General features: G+C 24.7%; 1 protein-coding gene across 1 annotated transcript in view; it reads right to left on the reverse strand.

Moving 5' to 3' along the window:
• LOC111031243 overlaps positions 1-19,867 on the reverse strand; it is a 41,627-nt gene extending 21,760 nt beyond the window's left edge. The window contains exon 1 of the mRNA XM_022311115.1: positions 19,793-19,867. Coding sequence (XP_022166807.1) covers positions 19,793-19,832 — 40 coding nt within the window. The 5' untranslated portion in view covers positions 19,833-19,867. The remainder of the gene's footprint in view (positions 1-19,792) is intronic.
• Positions 19,868-20,661: the final 794 nt, after the last annotated feature.

Consider the following 20,661-nt stretch of genomic DNA (forward strand, 5'->3'; position numbering starts at 1 on the left):
ATCACTGCTTTCAAATTTAAAATATTTTGTACAATGCTGGCTTACATTGAAGCAAGCGAAGCGAGAATAGTGCCTAGTGCATGTATCTTATATGTATCTTATTATATAGTACTTTGTATTATTTCAAGTATTCAATTGTGAAAAATATAAAATCGATTGTGACGTAGCTAGATTGACCTCTTTTCATTTTCGAATAGAGGGAGTATAATATATCATATGATAAATGACGTAAAATGAACTCTCACGTAAAAACATATCCACAAACGTTGAAGGTACCTACGTTTTATTTAAATTAAATATTTTAAAATTTTTTTTTCTTATTTAGTATCGTATATCTCGTTTTTTGTTATATTACTACTTACACAGATAATCGAAGTTTTAATCGGATTTTTATTATTTAATTTAAAATCTAAAATTTATAAAAAATCGTTATCCAACATTTTTTTTCTTATAAGTATTTAAAGTTTGAAATATGTCCTACACACACTATAGTGAACCGAGCACCGTTCAGAATCATTTTCTGAATGCGATGATTTATCTCTGCTTTCAAATTTAAAGACAACCACCCCATTGGCCAACCCAACTATTATATTATATTAAACATATTATATTTCATCTTTTTTATATTTAAAATACTTAAGAACTTCAGTAAGTTGTGCGTTGTTGGAGAATACATATTGTGTACCTACAGTAGATATAAATATATAACCAAATATTACTTCACAGGTTAAACACTATATTTTTATACATTTAAAATCCAAATAGTCTTTCAGTGAAACATAATAAATCATAATTCATATTATGAAATAATATATAATTAAAATGATAATGATAAACTATATTTTGTTCGAAAAAATAATTTATTTTGATTATACTCTAGTATAACAACACCCACACTGTTTATATAAATAAATACAATTCAAGTAGTAAAACACCTCTCTTCTCCTCTCTTTCGAATTTTTTAAGATCGAGTACTTTCTTTACGACTTTTCGATTCGCAAACACTTACACACAATTATACCATAAAATACACCACTGAATAAAAAATATTAATTTGTCTGGAAACCAAATTCATTTTGTCTACTATCTTAAAATATTTAACATAACATTTCATTGCAATTTATAATTTGTAACCAAACAAAAAGAATGCTTTTATGATTCTGAAGATCTCCAGACTATATATTAGTACAGATATTATATTATATTTTAACTTTTTCAATTAAATGTGAATAATATTAAATTTAGTATATTTAAAATATCAGAAAAAATACAAAAAGAATACCTATTTTACAGAATAGCAAATATTTTATTTTTGGTTTTCAAGATAAAGTTTTAAAAAAATTATGAAAATTAGGTACAAATGTGCATATACTACATATGTATGATTAACTGTAATACTTTTTAGTATAAAATTTTTAAATATATACAACCATCACAATTAATTTTTAAAAAATAAATAAATTTCTTATAAATTGCAACTAAAATAAATGTTGTAAAATTATGTACTGTAGTTATATGTACTGTTTTTTTCAAAAATGTAAAATAAAGTTTAATTTAAATTAATTTTGATTATTTTAATATATGTCTATGGATACTATAATAGTATAATATATAAAGACGAACAATTGTCCGCTTGTTCGGGGTAATCTCTGTAAAATATTTTTTACCATCAGAAAGCTACACTATTCCAAGGATCTGTAGGCTATATTTTATCTCGATAAGAGCCCTTTCATATTTTTATTGCAAATTCTAAAATTTTTTATAGACATTATAGAAATAATAAAATATTTTTATTTATTGTAGGGTTGCTATTGGTTACAAAATTTAGTATAGATGAGTAAGAAAATCGCAATTTCCTATTAGGTATCGATTTTAAAGATTGTTCACCTTTACAAAGCTAAAAATGTGAGAAAAAATAGTGATTATGATTGAATATAATTTTAAACCTGTATTTTATACGACTTTGTCCATAAACTTTAATGGAGATTAAGATGAAGTAAATCCACGAGATGTATTTGTCACCAGGTATAAATGACAAATTGAACTCAAATTTTAAATTATATGAAGTTGGTATTTCTTAACGGACAACAAAGTACACGAGATCAGCTAGTTTATTATAATTTTTATTTGTATGTATAAATATATTTAAATTATTATTATTAAGTATTCAGAAAATGTATATAGTTTGTGATTCTTGTGTTATGTTATGGTTGGGTCAATTTTCTATCAAATGTATAAAGCTTTAAGCAACACAATGTTTTGGATCACTATCGCGTCAAAAAGGCGATCAATACCTGCTGAAGATTATTTAATATCAATAATCAATACAAGAAAGTATCTTCCATATTGTAATCAATTTTCAATCAATAATAAATTGTTGCTTTACTTATACTAATAATTAAAACGTACCTAGTATTGTTTTATTCAACATAAAAAAAACTCATCTTATAAAATCAATAAATTTCTCACCCCACTAAAAGTATTTACCCATATAGATAATTTATTTATATTAATTTCAAAACGTTAAGTACGATATTATTTAGTACATTATTACTATAAATGATACAATTAATATTATTTTATAATAAATCGAAGGTTTATTTGTCAAGAATTGAATTTCTTTTTCGTAACTTATGTAAAATAATATTTGCACGATAAAATATAGTTTCAATGCTTTAATTATTCGTATTGAATTCAGTTTTTACGCCGGGATGTTAAGGGATTTCACAGTGTTGTTGATTTAAATTTAAATAGTAAAAAAATCTTAATACAATATTTTTGTGTGTAAAATGCTATACTATTTTCGATTTCCATTAACATGTTGGTACAAATTTATAAATATATATAGAATATATTATTACAAGTGCGGTTGCTCCAGGCTCTTAAGTAAATTGGAAGTGCATAAACCGTATGAAAAATAATGTAATATGCTACCTTCATCCTGTAAGGTTTTTTTAAGAGCCTATGGTCCCTTTTTAGTATCACAGTATTTCAGTATTTGTGTATGCATTTTGAATCAAAAATCTATAACGGTGTAAGATCGAATCGCGGAAAATTATTATGAATATTTTTATAGTACATATTCTGAATGCTTTTGTTTAACAATAGTGTATTTATGAACAAGTTTTTCAAATGAATGGGTGATCTGAAAGTTAGAGCCTTTTATTGATTACAATAATTGAGTCCACATACTATTATTTATAACATGTTGTTTTCAAAAATACAAAGTAATTATGAAAAAAAACTATAGAAAAAAGTATTGACTTTCCATAATTAGGGTGTTTCTTTTTTTTTTTTTGCTTACTGAGAACTCTGAGTATCGCTATAATCGTTTTTTTATTAAATATAAACACTGAGTTGAATTCACATATTCAATAAAGTGCCTATTGATGATTAAGCTATGCATTTAGATTCTGAAGTGAGCAATGGATGTATTGATTTTACGATGGTGTATTTTTTTATTAATTTTACTTTTTGTGTCTGTGTACACGATATGTAGTCGAAATAATACTTCGATTTTCAATATCAGTATCTTTTAAGATGGGAAAGTGAATTTAATTGGTGCGTTTGGGAGATCAAAATTTAAAATTCTCCTTGGTTTTCCAAAAGACCTAAGGGAAAAAAACTAAGGGAAAAAGGAATTTTTCCACAAAATTGGTTTTTGACAATATCGATTTTAGCTCAAAGTTTTTTTGTAAGATTTTAGTGGAAATCAAAAAAAAAGCTGAGCTTAAATCAACTTTTTATACGTTTATTAGACAAAATTTGTAAAATCACGAAAATGTGCAAATTATTTTAAGTTAGAAATTAATGAAAATTTGTGTTTTTGTATCTGAGATTTGAAAATGTGAAACTAGATTTCTCTGAAGTTTGTCTACTTTTATCAACAACAAAATGTATGGACATATTCCCTGTAGGGAAAATCAAATTACATTTTTATGAATAAGTTCAAATGTTAACAACACATTGGGTATTCATTCGATTTATTATGAATTGATTTTCTTATTTTGTCGTAATTCAAAAACAAATAACGGCAGATACTTGAAATTTGTATTATATGTTGTTCTATCTATTATTTATTTGAAATTTTTTGACTCGTTTTGAGCTTTTTACTGACATTTTCAATTAAAATTTTTTTCAGTTTTTTTTCCTATAAATATCAATAAAATGTTGTTAAGTGGGTCAAAAAGCTTAAAAAAATAATTATAGGCTCCTGAGTCCTGATACATCGTTACAATATTAGCAGATGAGAAATATTAAATATAGAGAGGCACAATATTTTTACAGTTTTTTTTAAGATCAAATTTGGATAAAATTACATATTAAACCAAGAATAACAATTTTAGTTATTTTGTAGTAATTTAAAAATATTACTCTAGGGTACTTGAAACTTTTAAAGTAGGTAAATTAATAAATTGTATAGGTACACTGGCAATGACATTTTCAAATGCAGTTTTTTCGACAAAAATTAATTTAACCTACTGTAGAGTAATACTAATTGTTAATTATATTACAATACATTATTATAACATTCAACTTTAATTTTTAACTTAAAACAGATTTATTTTCGGTCTATATACGATATAACTATTTGTACAAATGTGTAGCAGATATCTGATATTATTACAATTAATTAATTAAAATTAAAAAAATAATTACCTTATTTCGGAGCTCGGGGTATGGGTTTTAAAGAACCTCTCTAATAATTTAAAAATATTCGTAGTTTTTAAATCAATCAGTTTGAGATTAAAAATTAAAATAACATTTAATTTCCATTCATATACATATTTTTATTCTATATATAATGTATATATATTATATGAATATTTCAAAAATCTTTCTTATACTTACAATTTAAATAAATATCTATGTAACCAATAAAATCTTAAAATTATGATTTATTTAAAAAGAGAACCATTGCGTGCTATTATTTAAATGCGATTATAGATTAATCATAACTTTATTATTGTTAAAATTGTTATAGTCTAAAGGTACCCAGTTGTAAAAAATATGTATAATAATACGGAATCATAAATATGACGTATATTCGTCATTGTCATTCTTATAATTTTGACTTTATTTTAATTCGTATAGTATAGTTATATCAATAATTTTACATTTAATTTGGTTGTATTTGACGCATATCAAAAAACAATAGTGATAAATTGTATTTCTGTAAATTGAAATGTTACATTCTACTACCATGTTTTCAATATTGATTGACACGACACTCTGTTTATATTGAACAATAAACAGATGATATTTATATTTTATGCGTTCTATAATTAATAATAAAAGTATTTAGCATGACTGTGACAGTTAAAACGGGGCTACTACCGAAAAGTTTACTCACGAGAAATGCTTGCACTAGAATGAAAAACGTTTATTTCGTTATTTAATGGTTACGGCGGTGTTGTGCTTGACAAGATATTACGATAAATACATTTCGGCTTTTTCACTGTAATAATTATAACGAACATAGTAAACCTACTTCTGCATTAAATGCATACTTTAAACTTGTACACTGTTTATTACTTAAATGGCATATGCATTTATACATAATATGTGTATTAATTAAATTCAATATATGTTTATTAATGTATTATTGTGTTATAGGTAATTATTTAGTGCTGCGGCGCGTGGAAACAACATAGCACGTAGGTATATGTATGATCAGTGCACGGACATTTGATACGTTTTACAAAGTATACGTTTAATTATTTTTGGCCACACATAATATTACGTCGAAACAAACTATGATTAATGGCGGTCTGATATATTATATAATGTTAAAAACATAGATGGCTCTATAGAGTTATTAATTATAATATAGTATAATATACTACCACCTACACGAGGCTTACATCATAATATGGTTTATATTATAATATATGGTGATTAATATGTATAGTATAATATTATGTATATTATTGCATTATACTATTATATCATGCACCTATACATATTTTATATATATGGGTAGGATACCTGCTTTTGATTATCCATTGATATAATAAACCGAAACAGTTTATCACCTGACAAATAATTAGGTACTATACTGTAATGACATCATTTTACATCGTAAACACAAATGCAGTATGGAGTCACCTATATATGCAGCAGGATAGCCTCTACCAAACGGTTAACATAGCTGGGGGGGGGGGGCATTTGTCTGTTATCACAAGAAAATGTATAGTCTTTGATAATGGGTATAGTGAGTAGTGACATGATTTATATAGGCACAACTATGATGTGGGGAGTCGATTCTCGCTATTATAGCTAAAAAAAAAAAGCCGTAAGGTCAATTATGGTCAAAATGTGGTTAATGGTACCAGGTTGGTAAAGAGAGAGGAATTGACTTGGTTTCGTACGATTTTTAAGAAAATACCGTATATTTAATATAGAAAACCGGCATATAACAATTCGAAAATAAATAACAAGTCCGCATTTTTTTAAAAACTACAAAAGTAAAACACAAAAAGTATGTTTATCGCATTAAAAATCCAAAAATCTATAAATATATAGAAACCGAAGCTATTTTAAGTATTATACGTTTTGCAGTATATCGATTACTTGTATTAAAATAACATAAGTAATCATTTAAATTAAATACAGTACACACTTGAATAGGTATATTATACACAATTATAAATGTTTTGTTTGCTATAATTCAACAATGGGTATCCGTTAAATGTTAAAAGTGTATTTACAGAGATTTTGTTTCTGATACTGTTTTTAAAAAAAAGGAAATCATTTTTAAAATAAAGACTTGATGAATTGTGATGGCCTCTATTAGATTATATTGTTGTTGTAATTTGCAACGTTTATATTTGTATACTTTTGAACAATTAAGCATCCGTATTTTTAATTTTTAAAGTGATTTAAAATTTTGTGAGAATTTATTAAATATTGGAATGAGCAAATGTTAACTTAGCCAGGCAATAACAAGCAGTAGCGGTTCCAAAAAAACTTTCAGGATAATATTGGCAAATTTAGTACCATGGCAAAAAAATGCTCCATCTACTTGCCCAAGATGACTGTCCAAGCGTATATTTGTTTTATTTTAAAACTTTTATAATATTATCATAAATTATTATTTTTAATATTTACATACGTAAAAGGAATTAAGTATTAACCAATTCCTGGGACCACTACCAATCACCCTCCTTCAGCCTTGCGAAACCATCATTGATAACAGCTAATAAAAAGGCCATATTGATCCTTTAGGCTGCAGGTAATAATTTTTCCCGACAAAATTATGAATAATAAATATTTAATGACCAAATTTATATGCAAAAGTTTCAGAAAAAAACTCTCGACACAAATACAATTATAAAGAAGAATAAATAAATGAATGCCTACGCAAAATCGACATTGCTTATTATTTTAAAATAAAGAGTTTGATAATTAAGAGTACCTCATAGGTACATAATTATTGTTTTTAAAAACACAAATTCATTTATACTATGGTATCCACCTTAGCCTATCCTATTCCTAACTAACGATTTATCTATAGTCTAAACTTTAAATATTCGTGGGTTAGCTTACAAATCAAATTTTTACTGCTTGAAAAACGGTTTTAGTAACGTTTAAAGGTAACAGAATGTTTTAGAATCCCCAACATTCTATCTCTAGTTGCAATAATGATAAAAATCCAATGTATTTCCAATACTGTTCATTCGAACCAATAAACGATGCGATAATAACAAAATAATACTATTATATAAGGTACAACATGCTATATGAAAATTGTTTGGTCGTATAAGGAATTAAGACTTTCTGTTATCGGCCTGCGCGACGATTCCACGTAATATATTCATATATTTCCATACTATTCCATTATTTTTTAAAATATGATAAAAAGATTTTGATTCTTATCCGACATGGTCAGCGAAACTTTTTTTATGTTTTGAATGCTGCCCCAGAATCTAAAAAGGTTTGCCAATCACTGTGTGAAATCTAATATGATATGTATCACAAATATTGTAAGTAAGACTTTAATTTATAAGTTCACACATAAGCTTAATATTATACTATTCGTTGAAAACAGTCTCATACATTTGATGATTTAAAATGTATTTGATAATAGAAATTAATGTCATAGGAAATTAAGAAGTGTAATTTTATTATTTCTACTACAAGAACAGCGATTAGAAAAAACACGTTTTGGGACATGATGTTTACGTTCATATTTTACAAACGTAAATCATGTATTATATTATATAATATAGAGAGTGAATAAAATTCATATTTTTAATTAACTTAAACAATTTTTAGGTATTTAATATTTATTCAAATTAATTTCCAATTTCAAAATGTATTTTTAATTTTTCTATGTATTATTATGTTCATATAATGTTCTATAAATTCATATTATTATATATATAACATTTTAAAAATACCGAGTTTGAACTTCGGGAAGTTCGAAACGAACGATACAATAATGAAAGTATTAATGAGGTCACTAGTAAATTTGTTAAAAATAAATAAATAATTTTTTTTTCTGGTACCTAGCTAACAATCCTACATTTACATTAAGTATATTTAATACTTATTTGGTAGTTATTTTATGTATGCTTATAGTTAAGACATGAATGACAAAGATGAATGTTAGTCTGTTTATTTGTTCGTTCACTATAGATTCAAAAAAAAACTCGTCTAAAGACACCTTTTTGTATTAGAAATAATGCTTCAATTTTCAACGTTTTATACAATGATTTATCATTGAATTTAAATTTAACACATTCATAACAGTGACCTACTCAGTGACGATTACACTCAACAGTCGACACCTACTGTACCTATATAGCAGAACAATTTCCTACTTGATGGATTTTTTAATATTTATGTGGATTGATAACTATAGAAAAGAGACACATTTTTTATTTCACATTTTAAATACTTTAACTATAAACTACCTTATAATAGAAATGTAATCAAATATAATTTACATTATATTAACAGCGTGTTTTAATTTGGCTTTGATGTTAATACATTTATAACCTTAGTGATTATATATATATATATATATATATGTACTCTATTTTATAATTAGTTTCTTTTCGAGTAAACTTACTCAATGCTTTATTTAAAACTTCAATGATAATTAAAACGGATGATCAAAACTTGTTCATCTTTTTAGAAAACGTGATCTTGAATATCTTCCTATATATTTATATAAATAGTTCATTATAAAAAAAATGAACACATTTATTTTTTGAACCTTCATTTTTAACTCTATGAATGTGGATGCGAATGAATTTGATTTACAAGTGAACTTTTGGAACCATGTCCAGGAGCCTACAGCTCCGTACTAAAGGTACGTCAAAAGATTTAATTTATTTTTAATTTACACTAATGCAATTTTCAACAGTTTGAAGTACAGTTCTTGTTCTATAAATTATTTTTCATATAAAAATATAATTTATTAAGTAGGTAAATAATATTTTGTAAGTCAAAAAATGTTCGTAATTTTTATTATTAAAAAAAAAATTATAAAAATCATTTTAAATACTTCATACTAATAAATAATAATATTTCATTAATTTTAACTTTAAAAAGCTGATGTTCAAAAAGAAATAATTTTATAAGCGAAACCGCTAACGTAAGAACTAATTCATTTTACAGTGTTTTTTATTTTTATTTATTTTTATGTGTAGATAGTATTGAAAAATATAAGATACTAATTTTGAATACTTTTTTAAAAAAGTCATTATTCCTATGTTCACAATATTTTTTTATTTCACTCCTACTTTATTTCAGTCAAGTCATAACAACTGTTGGAAATGTGATATAAAAGAAATAGGTACATCATTTTAGTTTATTCACTTAAAAACTATTTTTATTGAAATGATTTTTTTCAAATGTAATATCGCACTACAATGTTATCCCACACTAAAATTACCAAAACAAGTATATGCCTAATAGAATCTAAATTTGGCAACTATAATACTGTATCATGTAGCTTATTTTATGATAGTCATCGTATTTTCGTGTGGATAATATTCAATATATTTGCCATACTGTTTTCAAAATTTGTTACTTTCATTTATTAGTTAGTATACTCAGTAACAAAAACCACTTCCACTAATGTTTAAATACTAAACATAAAAACTGCTTGTTTCACATAAAATCAATATATAAAAATCAAATACTTTAATATTTTATACATTATAAGAATTTACAGTTAAAAATAAAAGATAAAGTTAGGTTATACATCCTAAATGTATAACCTTGCTTATACATATTATGCATAATTGTGGAGAATAAATAAACCTATATAAATGTAAGTATCTACTTTAATAGATATTATATCCGTTTTAAACTAAATACGTTTATTAAAAACGTTTTTTATTTAATTAAATATCGGTTTGTTTAAAAATTTGGCTCAGACAATAATTTATCATTTTTCGTCAATGGCTTATTATTGAATTTAAAGTTAAATTTTAACAAAGCTATCTTAAAATGATAAAACCTTATTATTTAATGTTAATATATGCATGCTACTACTATGTATATAAGAAAATGAGTGATGATTTTCAGTACAATTTAGTGGCTTTTTAAATTTAATAAAATTACTTATGATGAATTATTCATGTCTAAATTACAAAGTTTTCCCTTTTTATAAATCTGTAATTCCCAAGGCATGGTTAACGTCGTATTTACATGCTTTATGATTTATGAAGTACTTTTAAGGTATGTTAAATAAAATAATATAGAACATTTTCTTCTACAATATATATAAGCCACACATTCTTAAATAGGTAGCTTTGCAAATCATTCCATGAATTACATCTGAATAATAATTATATTTCCTTTTAAAATGTTCTTGTAAAATTATGAAGGCGTGTGTATTCATTTCGAGCAATTGTAAAATATTCAAAAATAATTTATATTGGATTCTCATTGATTTGAAGAGTCTTATTTTTTTTATATTTATCATGAGAATCATCTTATTTTATGTTTATTTTTTAATACCTTTCATGTTATTGTTAAAGAGTACCTACATTTATTTAATACCTACAATTGTTCGCAATTATGTTTAAGGATTTCAAATGTATATTTTTTTATTTACATAAATTAAAAGATGACTATACAATTAATATAAATTTAACTATTTATAAATATAAAGAAAAATATAGATACCTGAAATAATATATATATTATAGACATCTTAATGTATTTTTTAAGAGTTGTAAACTACCAAGACTATCTGTTTATACAATATTGTGAGAAATACTATCAAATTTTACCTTAAAAATGTATTCACTAGTTAAATTGTTTTTTTTTTTTATGTTTATGTTCTGCGAATATACATACGTGTTTTTCAATACATACCTACAATACTTACACATAATGTGTTATTTTTAAAAATTATTTTATATATTATTTATTATTTTAGAGTGTTAGGGGTTTACAATGACGTTTTATTGAATTTGTAATGTGTTTTCTTCTGAAATCTTTTTTGGGTGGACGTAATAATTAAAGTGTACCCCAGAAGTGTTATGTATAATTTAATATATATTTAGGCAAAACAATTATTTATAATTAGTCATATTTATTTATAAGATGTAATTTTTCGATTTTTCAGTGTTTTTTTTAGCATAATCAAAATCTACTGGTAACCGGGAAACAATATTGATGAAATACCCTCAAGTGTAGTTTCAACAGAGCTCTGCTAGGAATCGCAAACGTTGGTTTATCATTGCAAAATAATATATGTACCTTTGGCTGAAGTAAGAAAAACGAGACGATAGTCCAACGCCTTTTCCTAAGTTTTCTATGTTTAAAACCAAAATTAAATATAAATATGCATATTGAACTAAGTCTAATTACTGATTTAATAATCTTTATCGTTTTTTAAAAATAAAAATGTAATCCAAAGAAAAAACAATAATTATTATATAGCATGAGAATAACACACTAATTATATTATTTTAATGCTAACCCATTAGATTATGCTTAATTGTAAAAGTATAAGAAATGTATAACATAGAGGGTACCCCTTATAAACTCAACAAGGCAAATTACAAATTTTGAATAAGGTTGAGTCCTCGTAAATACAAATAATCTAGAAATTACCATTAGAAAGGAATTATGAGTTCTTGCGTTATAAAGTGACATTGTCGATGAAAAAACCATTAGATTATTTACATTATTAGAACCCTAACATTTAAATTCATAAAAAACAGACAATGTTAATAAAAAAAGCATGAACTGTGATTATATGATACCTAATCATTATCTAATCAATATAATACAATGTTAAACTAAATATTTTATTAGAACTGATCGTATGACAATTATAAACAGTTTATATGTAAAATATAGGTTTTGTTCAATGATTTTATTTTAGTGAAAATAATTAAAAGTAAGGTTAAATAATATTATACTAAAAAATTAAAAATACTGATAGCTGACATCCTAGGATTCAGCATTAAGAATTTAAGATGTAACATTCTCGTAGGATAACTAGACATTGGGTACTGCTAATTTTTCAGGCAATAGTATAAAAATAAACTCCACTTTTCTAAGCATTATTTTATAAAAATATGCATAATCCATATAACATATGTATGTATGGATTTGCTCAAATAAATAATAAGTAATCTAAACTACTCAAAACTAGACATAGTATTTAAAATATGGGTTTTTATGAAAAACTTTAATTTTAGATTTTGAAGGAGCGATGAATGTATTGATTTTACGATGATGTGTGTTTTTTATTTTTTAGACTGTATATACACGATAAGTAGTTGAAATAATGCTCCGATTTTCAACTTCAGTAACTTTTCTAGTGGGAGTATGAATCTAGTTGTTATTTTTAAGAGGTCAGAATTTAAAATACCCAGTAGTTTTTAAAAACGTTGGAAAATCAAAAAAAAATAAGAAATAATGGTCATTTTTTTCTCAACGTTTTTGACTAAAACAATTTTGTTTTTTAATGCGATTAAAAAAAATAATAACTGTAGCTATATATGAAATTTTCACTGAATATATGTATTTGCATTTTCTATACAATTATACAGTTTTAAAAATATTTTGTCTTTTTTTCTGCTATTTATTGGGATTAGATTTTTTTTAAATTATTGTCAATAAAAAAAATTTTGATTGGTAAAAATACTTGAAAATTAATATTAATTCAAGGTTCCTGATATATTTTTATTATAGTTCAAAAATATAAATGACACATAACAACAATTTTTTTTAATAAAATTTAGATTGAATTGAAGTTGAAATCTCGACAGTATTCCTCAAAATCACGAAAATTTTCAAATTATTTTATTATTAAATTGTTTTTAGTAATACTAAAAAAACAAAATATATTTTGTCAAAAACTGATTTTGAGCAAAATTGATGTTTCTCTAATTTTTTTTCCTGATGCTTTTAAAATCTACCGAGAATTTGATGTTTGGCTTCTAAATGTACAAAGTAGATTCACTGACCAATCAGAAAAGATACTGAACCTGAAAACTGAAGTATTTTTTCTTAAAAAAAAACACATCATTGTAAAATCAAAGAAAATTGATAAAACAGCGATTTACAAAATGTTTCAAAACTAGTAAATTTCAATTTTTAAATAAGTTATAAGTATGTTAATAGAATATTAGTACACACAACTTAATAAAATAATTATATTACCTATCAAAAGTGTTTTAATGTTTTGAAAAAGATAAGAAATACTCATTTTAAAAATAGTTATACATTTATACAACAATTATTTTTTTTATACATTTATATATTAAATATTATGTTTACCATACTAATTATTAGTAGCATATTAATAAATCAATATTAATATTAATATATTAAACTTTGTACAGTTGCAAAATATAATAATATGTATGATTTTTAGCTACACCTGTTGAACTTGGTTAGCTGACAGTCCAAAATCTGAAAAAGTTGGGAAATTGTACAATTGTATAGGATAATATAAAAATCAGGCACCCAATAAAATAATTCACACTCTATACAAATTTTTTTTTTGCTTCTGTCCGTGTAATTATTTTATCATTTTTATGTAAAGTTAGTATAGTTTAATAATATTTTGCCAATAACGGCTACCTACAAAATTACAGGACACTTTTAGTAACTTGCATATTATTGACTATTACTTTATTTTAAAATAATTATTATGTTATGTTTAGGATAAGTTTATTGAACGTCATGAAACAGATACATATCAAAATACCTGTATTTATTATTTAACTCATAATACACATGGGAATATGCAAATAAATAATAATACTTAAAACTTGGCTTAATGTTACGACCGCTTCTTACAAAAAAATCCCATTCTGACCAAACTTTATACGGGATATAAATGATTCAGAAAATAAAGTAGTGTTTATATAAAGGTTAATAGCTCTGAGCTTCATAAAGTCATTTTTATGAAGCACTAAAGGTTTTTTATATTAAACACGTATTTTTTCTCGTTTCCTTTTCGCTATTAAACGGCTTGTCACACTATTACACGTTAAAAGCAAAATAAAATATCCCATTAGCCGAATATTGAAGTAATGAGTGATCAAAAATGATTAATGTTTTTACGTTTATTTTTTGATTGTTTTATATATTATTTAATATAGTCCTAAGTCAAACGTACAGCAATAATTGACATATACAAGTACAATATGTGGATATGTTTTTCTAACATCATATTTTCTTTGTTTCTTTTATAATTATCTTGTATTCTTATATTTAATTACACGAGGTCGGATTTGATAGAAAAAGATTTTTTTAAAGATAAAAGGATACTAATCTTATGCAAACGTGTATTTTATTTTATTTTATTCAAATTAATAAACTTAATTTTGAATTTATTCATTTTTCCCTATGAATAACTTTTCTTTGTTGGATATTTTGAGTTAAAATTATCAATTTATCATAATAATAATTTTTGTACGTATTTACGATATAAATCGATTAGAGTTTGAAAAAAAAACGAGTATCTAATTGATAATATTAATATTGTTAAAATATTACGGTTGAAAGTATCCTGCACATGACGTGTTATACCGATAACTTAACTAGACATTGAAAAGTCAATTTTGATGTATAAGAATATTTTAAGTCTATATTTACATTCTTACATCTACCTATGCCTAAAGTTTGTCAAAATAGTTAATAGGGCTAACATTTTTTTTAACACTCGACCATATTATTTTTATGTATTAATAAGTGTGAAGGATACTTCCTTGTTTATTAGTGTATTCGGATGATTAAGGAGACGGTTATAGACATTTTTATAGCGAGAAATGGCAATCTGTTCATCTGTGGTATGTATAAGTCCTAGATAGATAATTTCATTAGAAATGTATTGAGAAACTTTTACTAAGCGGTGAATTATTTTAGATTGAACAGTTTAGATTTTATTAATGCTTGACATTTTGGCAGTACCCCACAATAAGATACCGCAGGACTACATAAGTTTGTTATAGACAATAAACATATTATTTACATTTACATATAAAATTCATCTTTTTTTACATTTTATGTGCATGTTTAATTTTAAAGTAGTGTGGAACATAACTTCATCTTTATTGAAAATTGAAATCTATTAAATCTTTAATGAGTCCTTTTTTATGATAAAAAAGCACATTTTACAATGCTTGCATTTTGCAGTAGCCGTTGTTTATTATATTTTAGAATATGACCGATATAATATTATTATATATTACATTTAAAATATCATTATTTCAACGTTAAATTGTCCTTAAGAGGATGCTATCCACGCTTTTGCTGTCTCCGTCTTACCAAGTTACGAAATAGAAAATATTCGTTCACTTGTTTCAATAGTTTTGATATTAGAGTGGATTTAAGTATTATCAAACTACTTCTAGGTAAGAACATTATGTATACTTAAGCGTCGGTGGATGTTCGATATTTTCATTTTCAAGCAAAATACGAGTATGTGAAATTACACAAATCAAAAATGCTCATATATCGCTTGAAAATTAAAATATCCAATAATCTGCCGGCTCTTAGGCATAGATAATGTTCTTACCTAAAACTTTGATACTAGGTCAGTTCACTCTAATATCAAAACTAACAGCGCAATATTGAAACTAGTGAATGAAAATGTTCTATGCCGTCCGTGTGTAAGACGGAGACAACAAATGCATGGGTAGCGTCCTCTTAATAGCTAAATCATATATGAAAATCATTTATGTGTGCATTTTAATATATACACACACACGTGTGGTTATACACTTTTTTTAAATCTTAGGAAACTGTTTAACGTATACTGGAATTATCAATATCAAAAACTTCATAAAATTCAATTTGAATGTACGTTTTTTTATTAGTTCAATACTTCAAAGGTAATTCATATTAACGCTGTTTAATATCGAGTCTATAGATTTATTTTAGTTAAACATAAAAAGATTGGATACTACAGGTATACTAATCTTGTTACATTTACTCCAGTTTATGAATGTCTATTAGAGTTGAACTTTCAATGTAATTTAAAAATAATGATAAATTGAATTTGTTTACATTTCTGAAAACGCACATATTTATTGTAAAAATAGTATATGTAATATAATAATAACAAATAATATGAAATAATTTGCTGTGGATTTAAAAAAAAAACATTTATTAAATATTATTTGGTGAAATTTCACTTTTAGTAAATATGTCTTCCTTTGAAAAATATTATTTTTATTTTTGTGAATAAATAGTATGTCGTTTTTCATAGAGTTAATGTTTGAAATGGTAACTAGTTCAAAATATAAAATTTAATTTAATAAATAAGATGAGAATTTAAAGTAGGTACATAATTTACAAAAAAAGTTAAATAACTTGTGGCTTATTAATAATCCACTTCATATATTGTAATATAATATTCAAAAATCTCCTAAATCTACGTCTAAATGAATGTCTGTCTGTCTATCCTTTATTCATTCCTAAACCGTTCAACCGATTGTGATTAAATTTAGTGCCGAGATAGATTAAACCTCTGGAAAAAAAGATAGGCTAATTTAAAAAGGGAAAAGTCCAGCCCTGGCAGTTGCTTAAACAGGGATTTTGAGATTTACGAAGGGAATTGTTGTTTATAAATGGTTGCTATTGCTTATAGGAGAAATAACAAATATATTTTGTAGAAACTAATTAGTATTTTTTTTGTTTGTTGTTCAGGTATAAGCATGCACCAATCATATGTTCACACATTGCCTACCGAAGTGACTAAGCCCACAATCAAAATAAAATTAAAAATTAAAAAAATAAAACTTACTATTCAGGTATGTACCTAGTGAGGTACGCAATCTACTGCTGGTTAGGTTTAACTCATTATCATAAGCAAGTCTCATGTAGAATTGGCATTTATACCGGACAACGAAGTGCAAGGGATCAGATAATTAGATACATAAATTTAAGCGTATCGATTTTTGAATAAAAAATTAAGCCATAGGTATTAGGTATATGATATTAATAAGAAAAGAAAATTTTTATTTTTATTTTGTAAAACTATTATATCAATTGTGCTTTTAAACTATTTATTATAATAATCATTCTAGATTTCTTACAATACTCATATAATGTGTTTTTACAATCAATTTTAAATGTTTAACCAAACTATCTTATTATTAATCAATTTTTCCAGTATTACTATTTATATTTCTCACCCAGGTTTATACAGGTTTTGTTTTTGGTTTATTAATTTTATCGAGAGGATTTATTACTATTATCGATCTAAATGTTTTTTAAATTGAAAATCAATATTTTACTATGGTTTAATACTAAAATTCTCTACGTTTCAAGTTTCAAACACCCGCAAATAATCACACCATTCCCGTTGAAGTTGACCGTTTTAATTACCACCTTTTTTTTAAAAGACTTACCTTCTAGAATCTAGATAATAATATACCCTTTATTATTTTAATAAAATCCTAACACGGCGAGATGAATAGGCAATTTGGGTACATTTATGAAATTAAAAGAAAAAAATTTTGCAAACGTTGGCGTTTGTGTTGTAAATAAATTAAAGACTTTTACTAATAAAAAAATAAAAAACCGCTGTAATTATATTATATTATTATTATATTAAATAAGCGAAATATTATTTTAAAAGCACAATAATTATATCAGAGCAAATTATTTGATATTTAAATACCTATTAATTAAGGACTTAAAGTTAGTGTTTTAAATTATTTAAAATGTATAAATACATAGGTAATATACCAATCCGTTTGAATGCTGAGTATTTAAATAAAAAAATAATTGCATTATACGTTTAATTAAAAGTTGTATGCACCTATTATATTTTGTTCCAATTAAATTGGTTCGTTTTATAAGACTGAATAAATAATTCGATAATATAATAATTAAGATTAAAATATTTAGAGTTTAAGCCGATTTATAAAAATCAATAAATATATCATGCAATGTAAATTACTGAAATATGTAAAGCAGATTATTAAGAAATATTTATTACTGTCTTACAATTGCGTGGTACCTACCATTACTCCTTTTTTCGAAAATATTTTGTAATTAAAATTATTCTATAATAAAAAACATCTTTTCAACGAATCTTTCTAAAATACTCGTCATAATAACTATAGTTTAATACTTTATAGTATCATTGCTTATTCAAATATGTTAATATATGATACTTACTATGTATTATTATTTTTGTTTTTGTGTGCTTTTTGTAAATCGTAATAAAGGGCTTGACGACTGGTTCATTAGTCACACAATCAACTTGTATTCATATTGAGATAAAGAAATGAGAGAATGATATTTTGAGTGATTATTTGCTTTTTGAATAATAATTTATTCGCCATACTTCTTATGATGTGTTATTTATACTTATCTGCGAACTAGATTTATTTATTTATGATTGAACCAAATCAATCATTTAAAAAATAGTGGAATCAAGTATTTTGAATTTATTTTTGTAAATTAAATCTAAAGATCATCATGAATTACTCAAAACTGAATGTAATTTAAAATCCACAAGTTTAAATTATAATGTTTATTAAATGTATTATAGATTGACCAAACATATAAGAAACATCTTATATTCATTATATAATCCGGGTTTGTTCAAAATAAGTATGCATTTTAAAAATATTTAATTGAAATTTATATTTCACATTTTATAAATTATATTTTGTGTTTTAATTAATATTGTGCCAATACTTTGTATTTTTAATTTTAATCAGTTTGTTACTTTTGTTTTTTATGAAATATAAATTTTAAACTAACTAATAGATTAGTTTTAATTTCTACGTAGGTATACACAATATATCAGTTTCTAGTTTGTAAATTCTATATATAAAATAATTTTTAATAGTAGGTGTTAAATTTATACCTATTACTGCAGAATATAAATAATTTATCTGCATATTATCAATTACAATTGTATATAGCAATACAGTATATTTCTGTACTTTTTTGATGTTAGTTACCACCACTTTTTTGTACAATTTTATTTTTCATTTTGTATTTAATAATGAACAATTTTTTGTTTTTTGTTTCAAATACATTTTCCAACAAAATGTCTTTATTGTGCATACACAATTAAAAAACGATTTATCATCTAGTATTTTATATTTTAAATAGATTATATAACTAATAAACTTGAATCGAAAATTCACTTGAGAATAGAACAAGAATTAATGAAGTTAGACAAATGTATTTAAATACCATATTAAATAATTTAACAATTACAATTTCATTCGATGAATTTTTGGGAATGATTAACATTTATATCTATCATTTTAATATACAACAATTTTAAAAACAAATTTCAAACTAAGCAATTTTATTTAGAATCAAATATACTCACATGGAAAGAAAAACGGAGGTAACCATGTTATAAACTTCATAGCAATCGAACGCACTGTCAAACCACTGTGTTGGGACCAATGCCGAATACTACTATCGGTAGTTGAGCACGTGTAAAGGATTTGACAAAAGCACTCTCACCCCTCAAGCTCTATGAAGTGTCTAGTGCACTCTGGTGGATTGGAGCAAGATAACATTGAATCAGTAAAGCTTTAATTTGACTCAGGAAATGGCGGCAGAATTTATTTTAAAGAAACATATTTTTATTTTCGAGACTTGAATCATCAAATTTATGGTTTAAAGTGTATACATACTGTACAAAGTATCGTAAATAATGGAAAAGAGTGATAATATGTAAAATTGCAGCTTGCATTAATTATATACATTATAATTATTAAACATTGTCAAACTGTCGTATTGTTTTTTAATTGCGTATCTAGTTATCAAATTAAGATAAAATTATACGATACCTAGGTACTTCAATACTGATGAATGGTGATTCATAATTTGTTTGCTTACATTTTTACTTGAAACGAAATCATTACTAAGTACTAAGTAGTATATTGTTATTTGGCACGTACGTAGCACTACCTTGGCCCACTCTAAAAATTAAATTTTTTTGCACAAATATTTAGCACTTCATTAGCATAAATGTGTGAGACCTAAATTAGAATTTGCATGATATTTATTTCCCCGCAAAACTAAAAACTCAATGGGCAGAACTGACGCAGCTTTTCTCCAGCGCGGACGCAGCTTTTCTCCAGCTGATCTCGGCTCAAATGAAAAATTAAGTTATTCATAATTTGACCAATAATTAGCACGTAATTAGCATGAAATTGCATGACTAAAATTATAATTCACATGAGATAT

The sequence above is a fragment of the Myzus persicae genome, unplaced genomic scaffold (assembly GCF_001856785.1).
Source record: "Myzus persicae strain clone G006 unplaced genomic scaffold, MPER_G0061.0, whole genome shotgun sequence".
In the NCBI taxonomy this organism is placed as follows: domain Eukaryota; kingdom Metazoa; phylum Arthropoda; class Insecta; order Hemiptera; family Aphididae; genus Myzus; species Myzus persicae.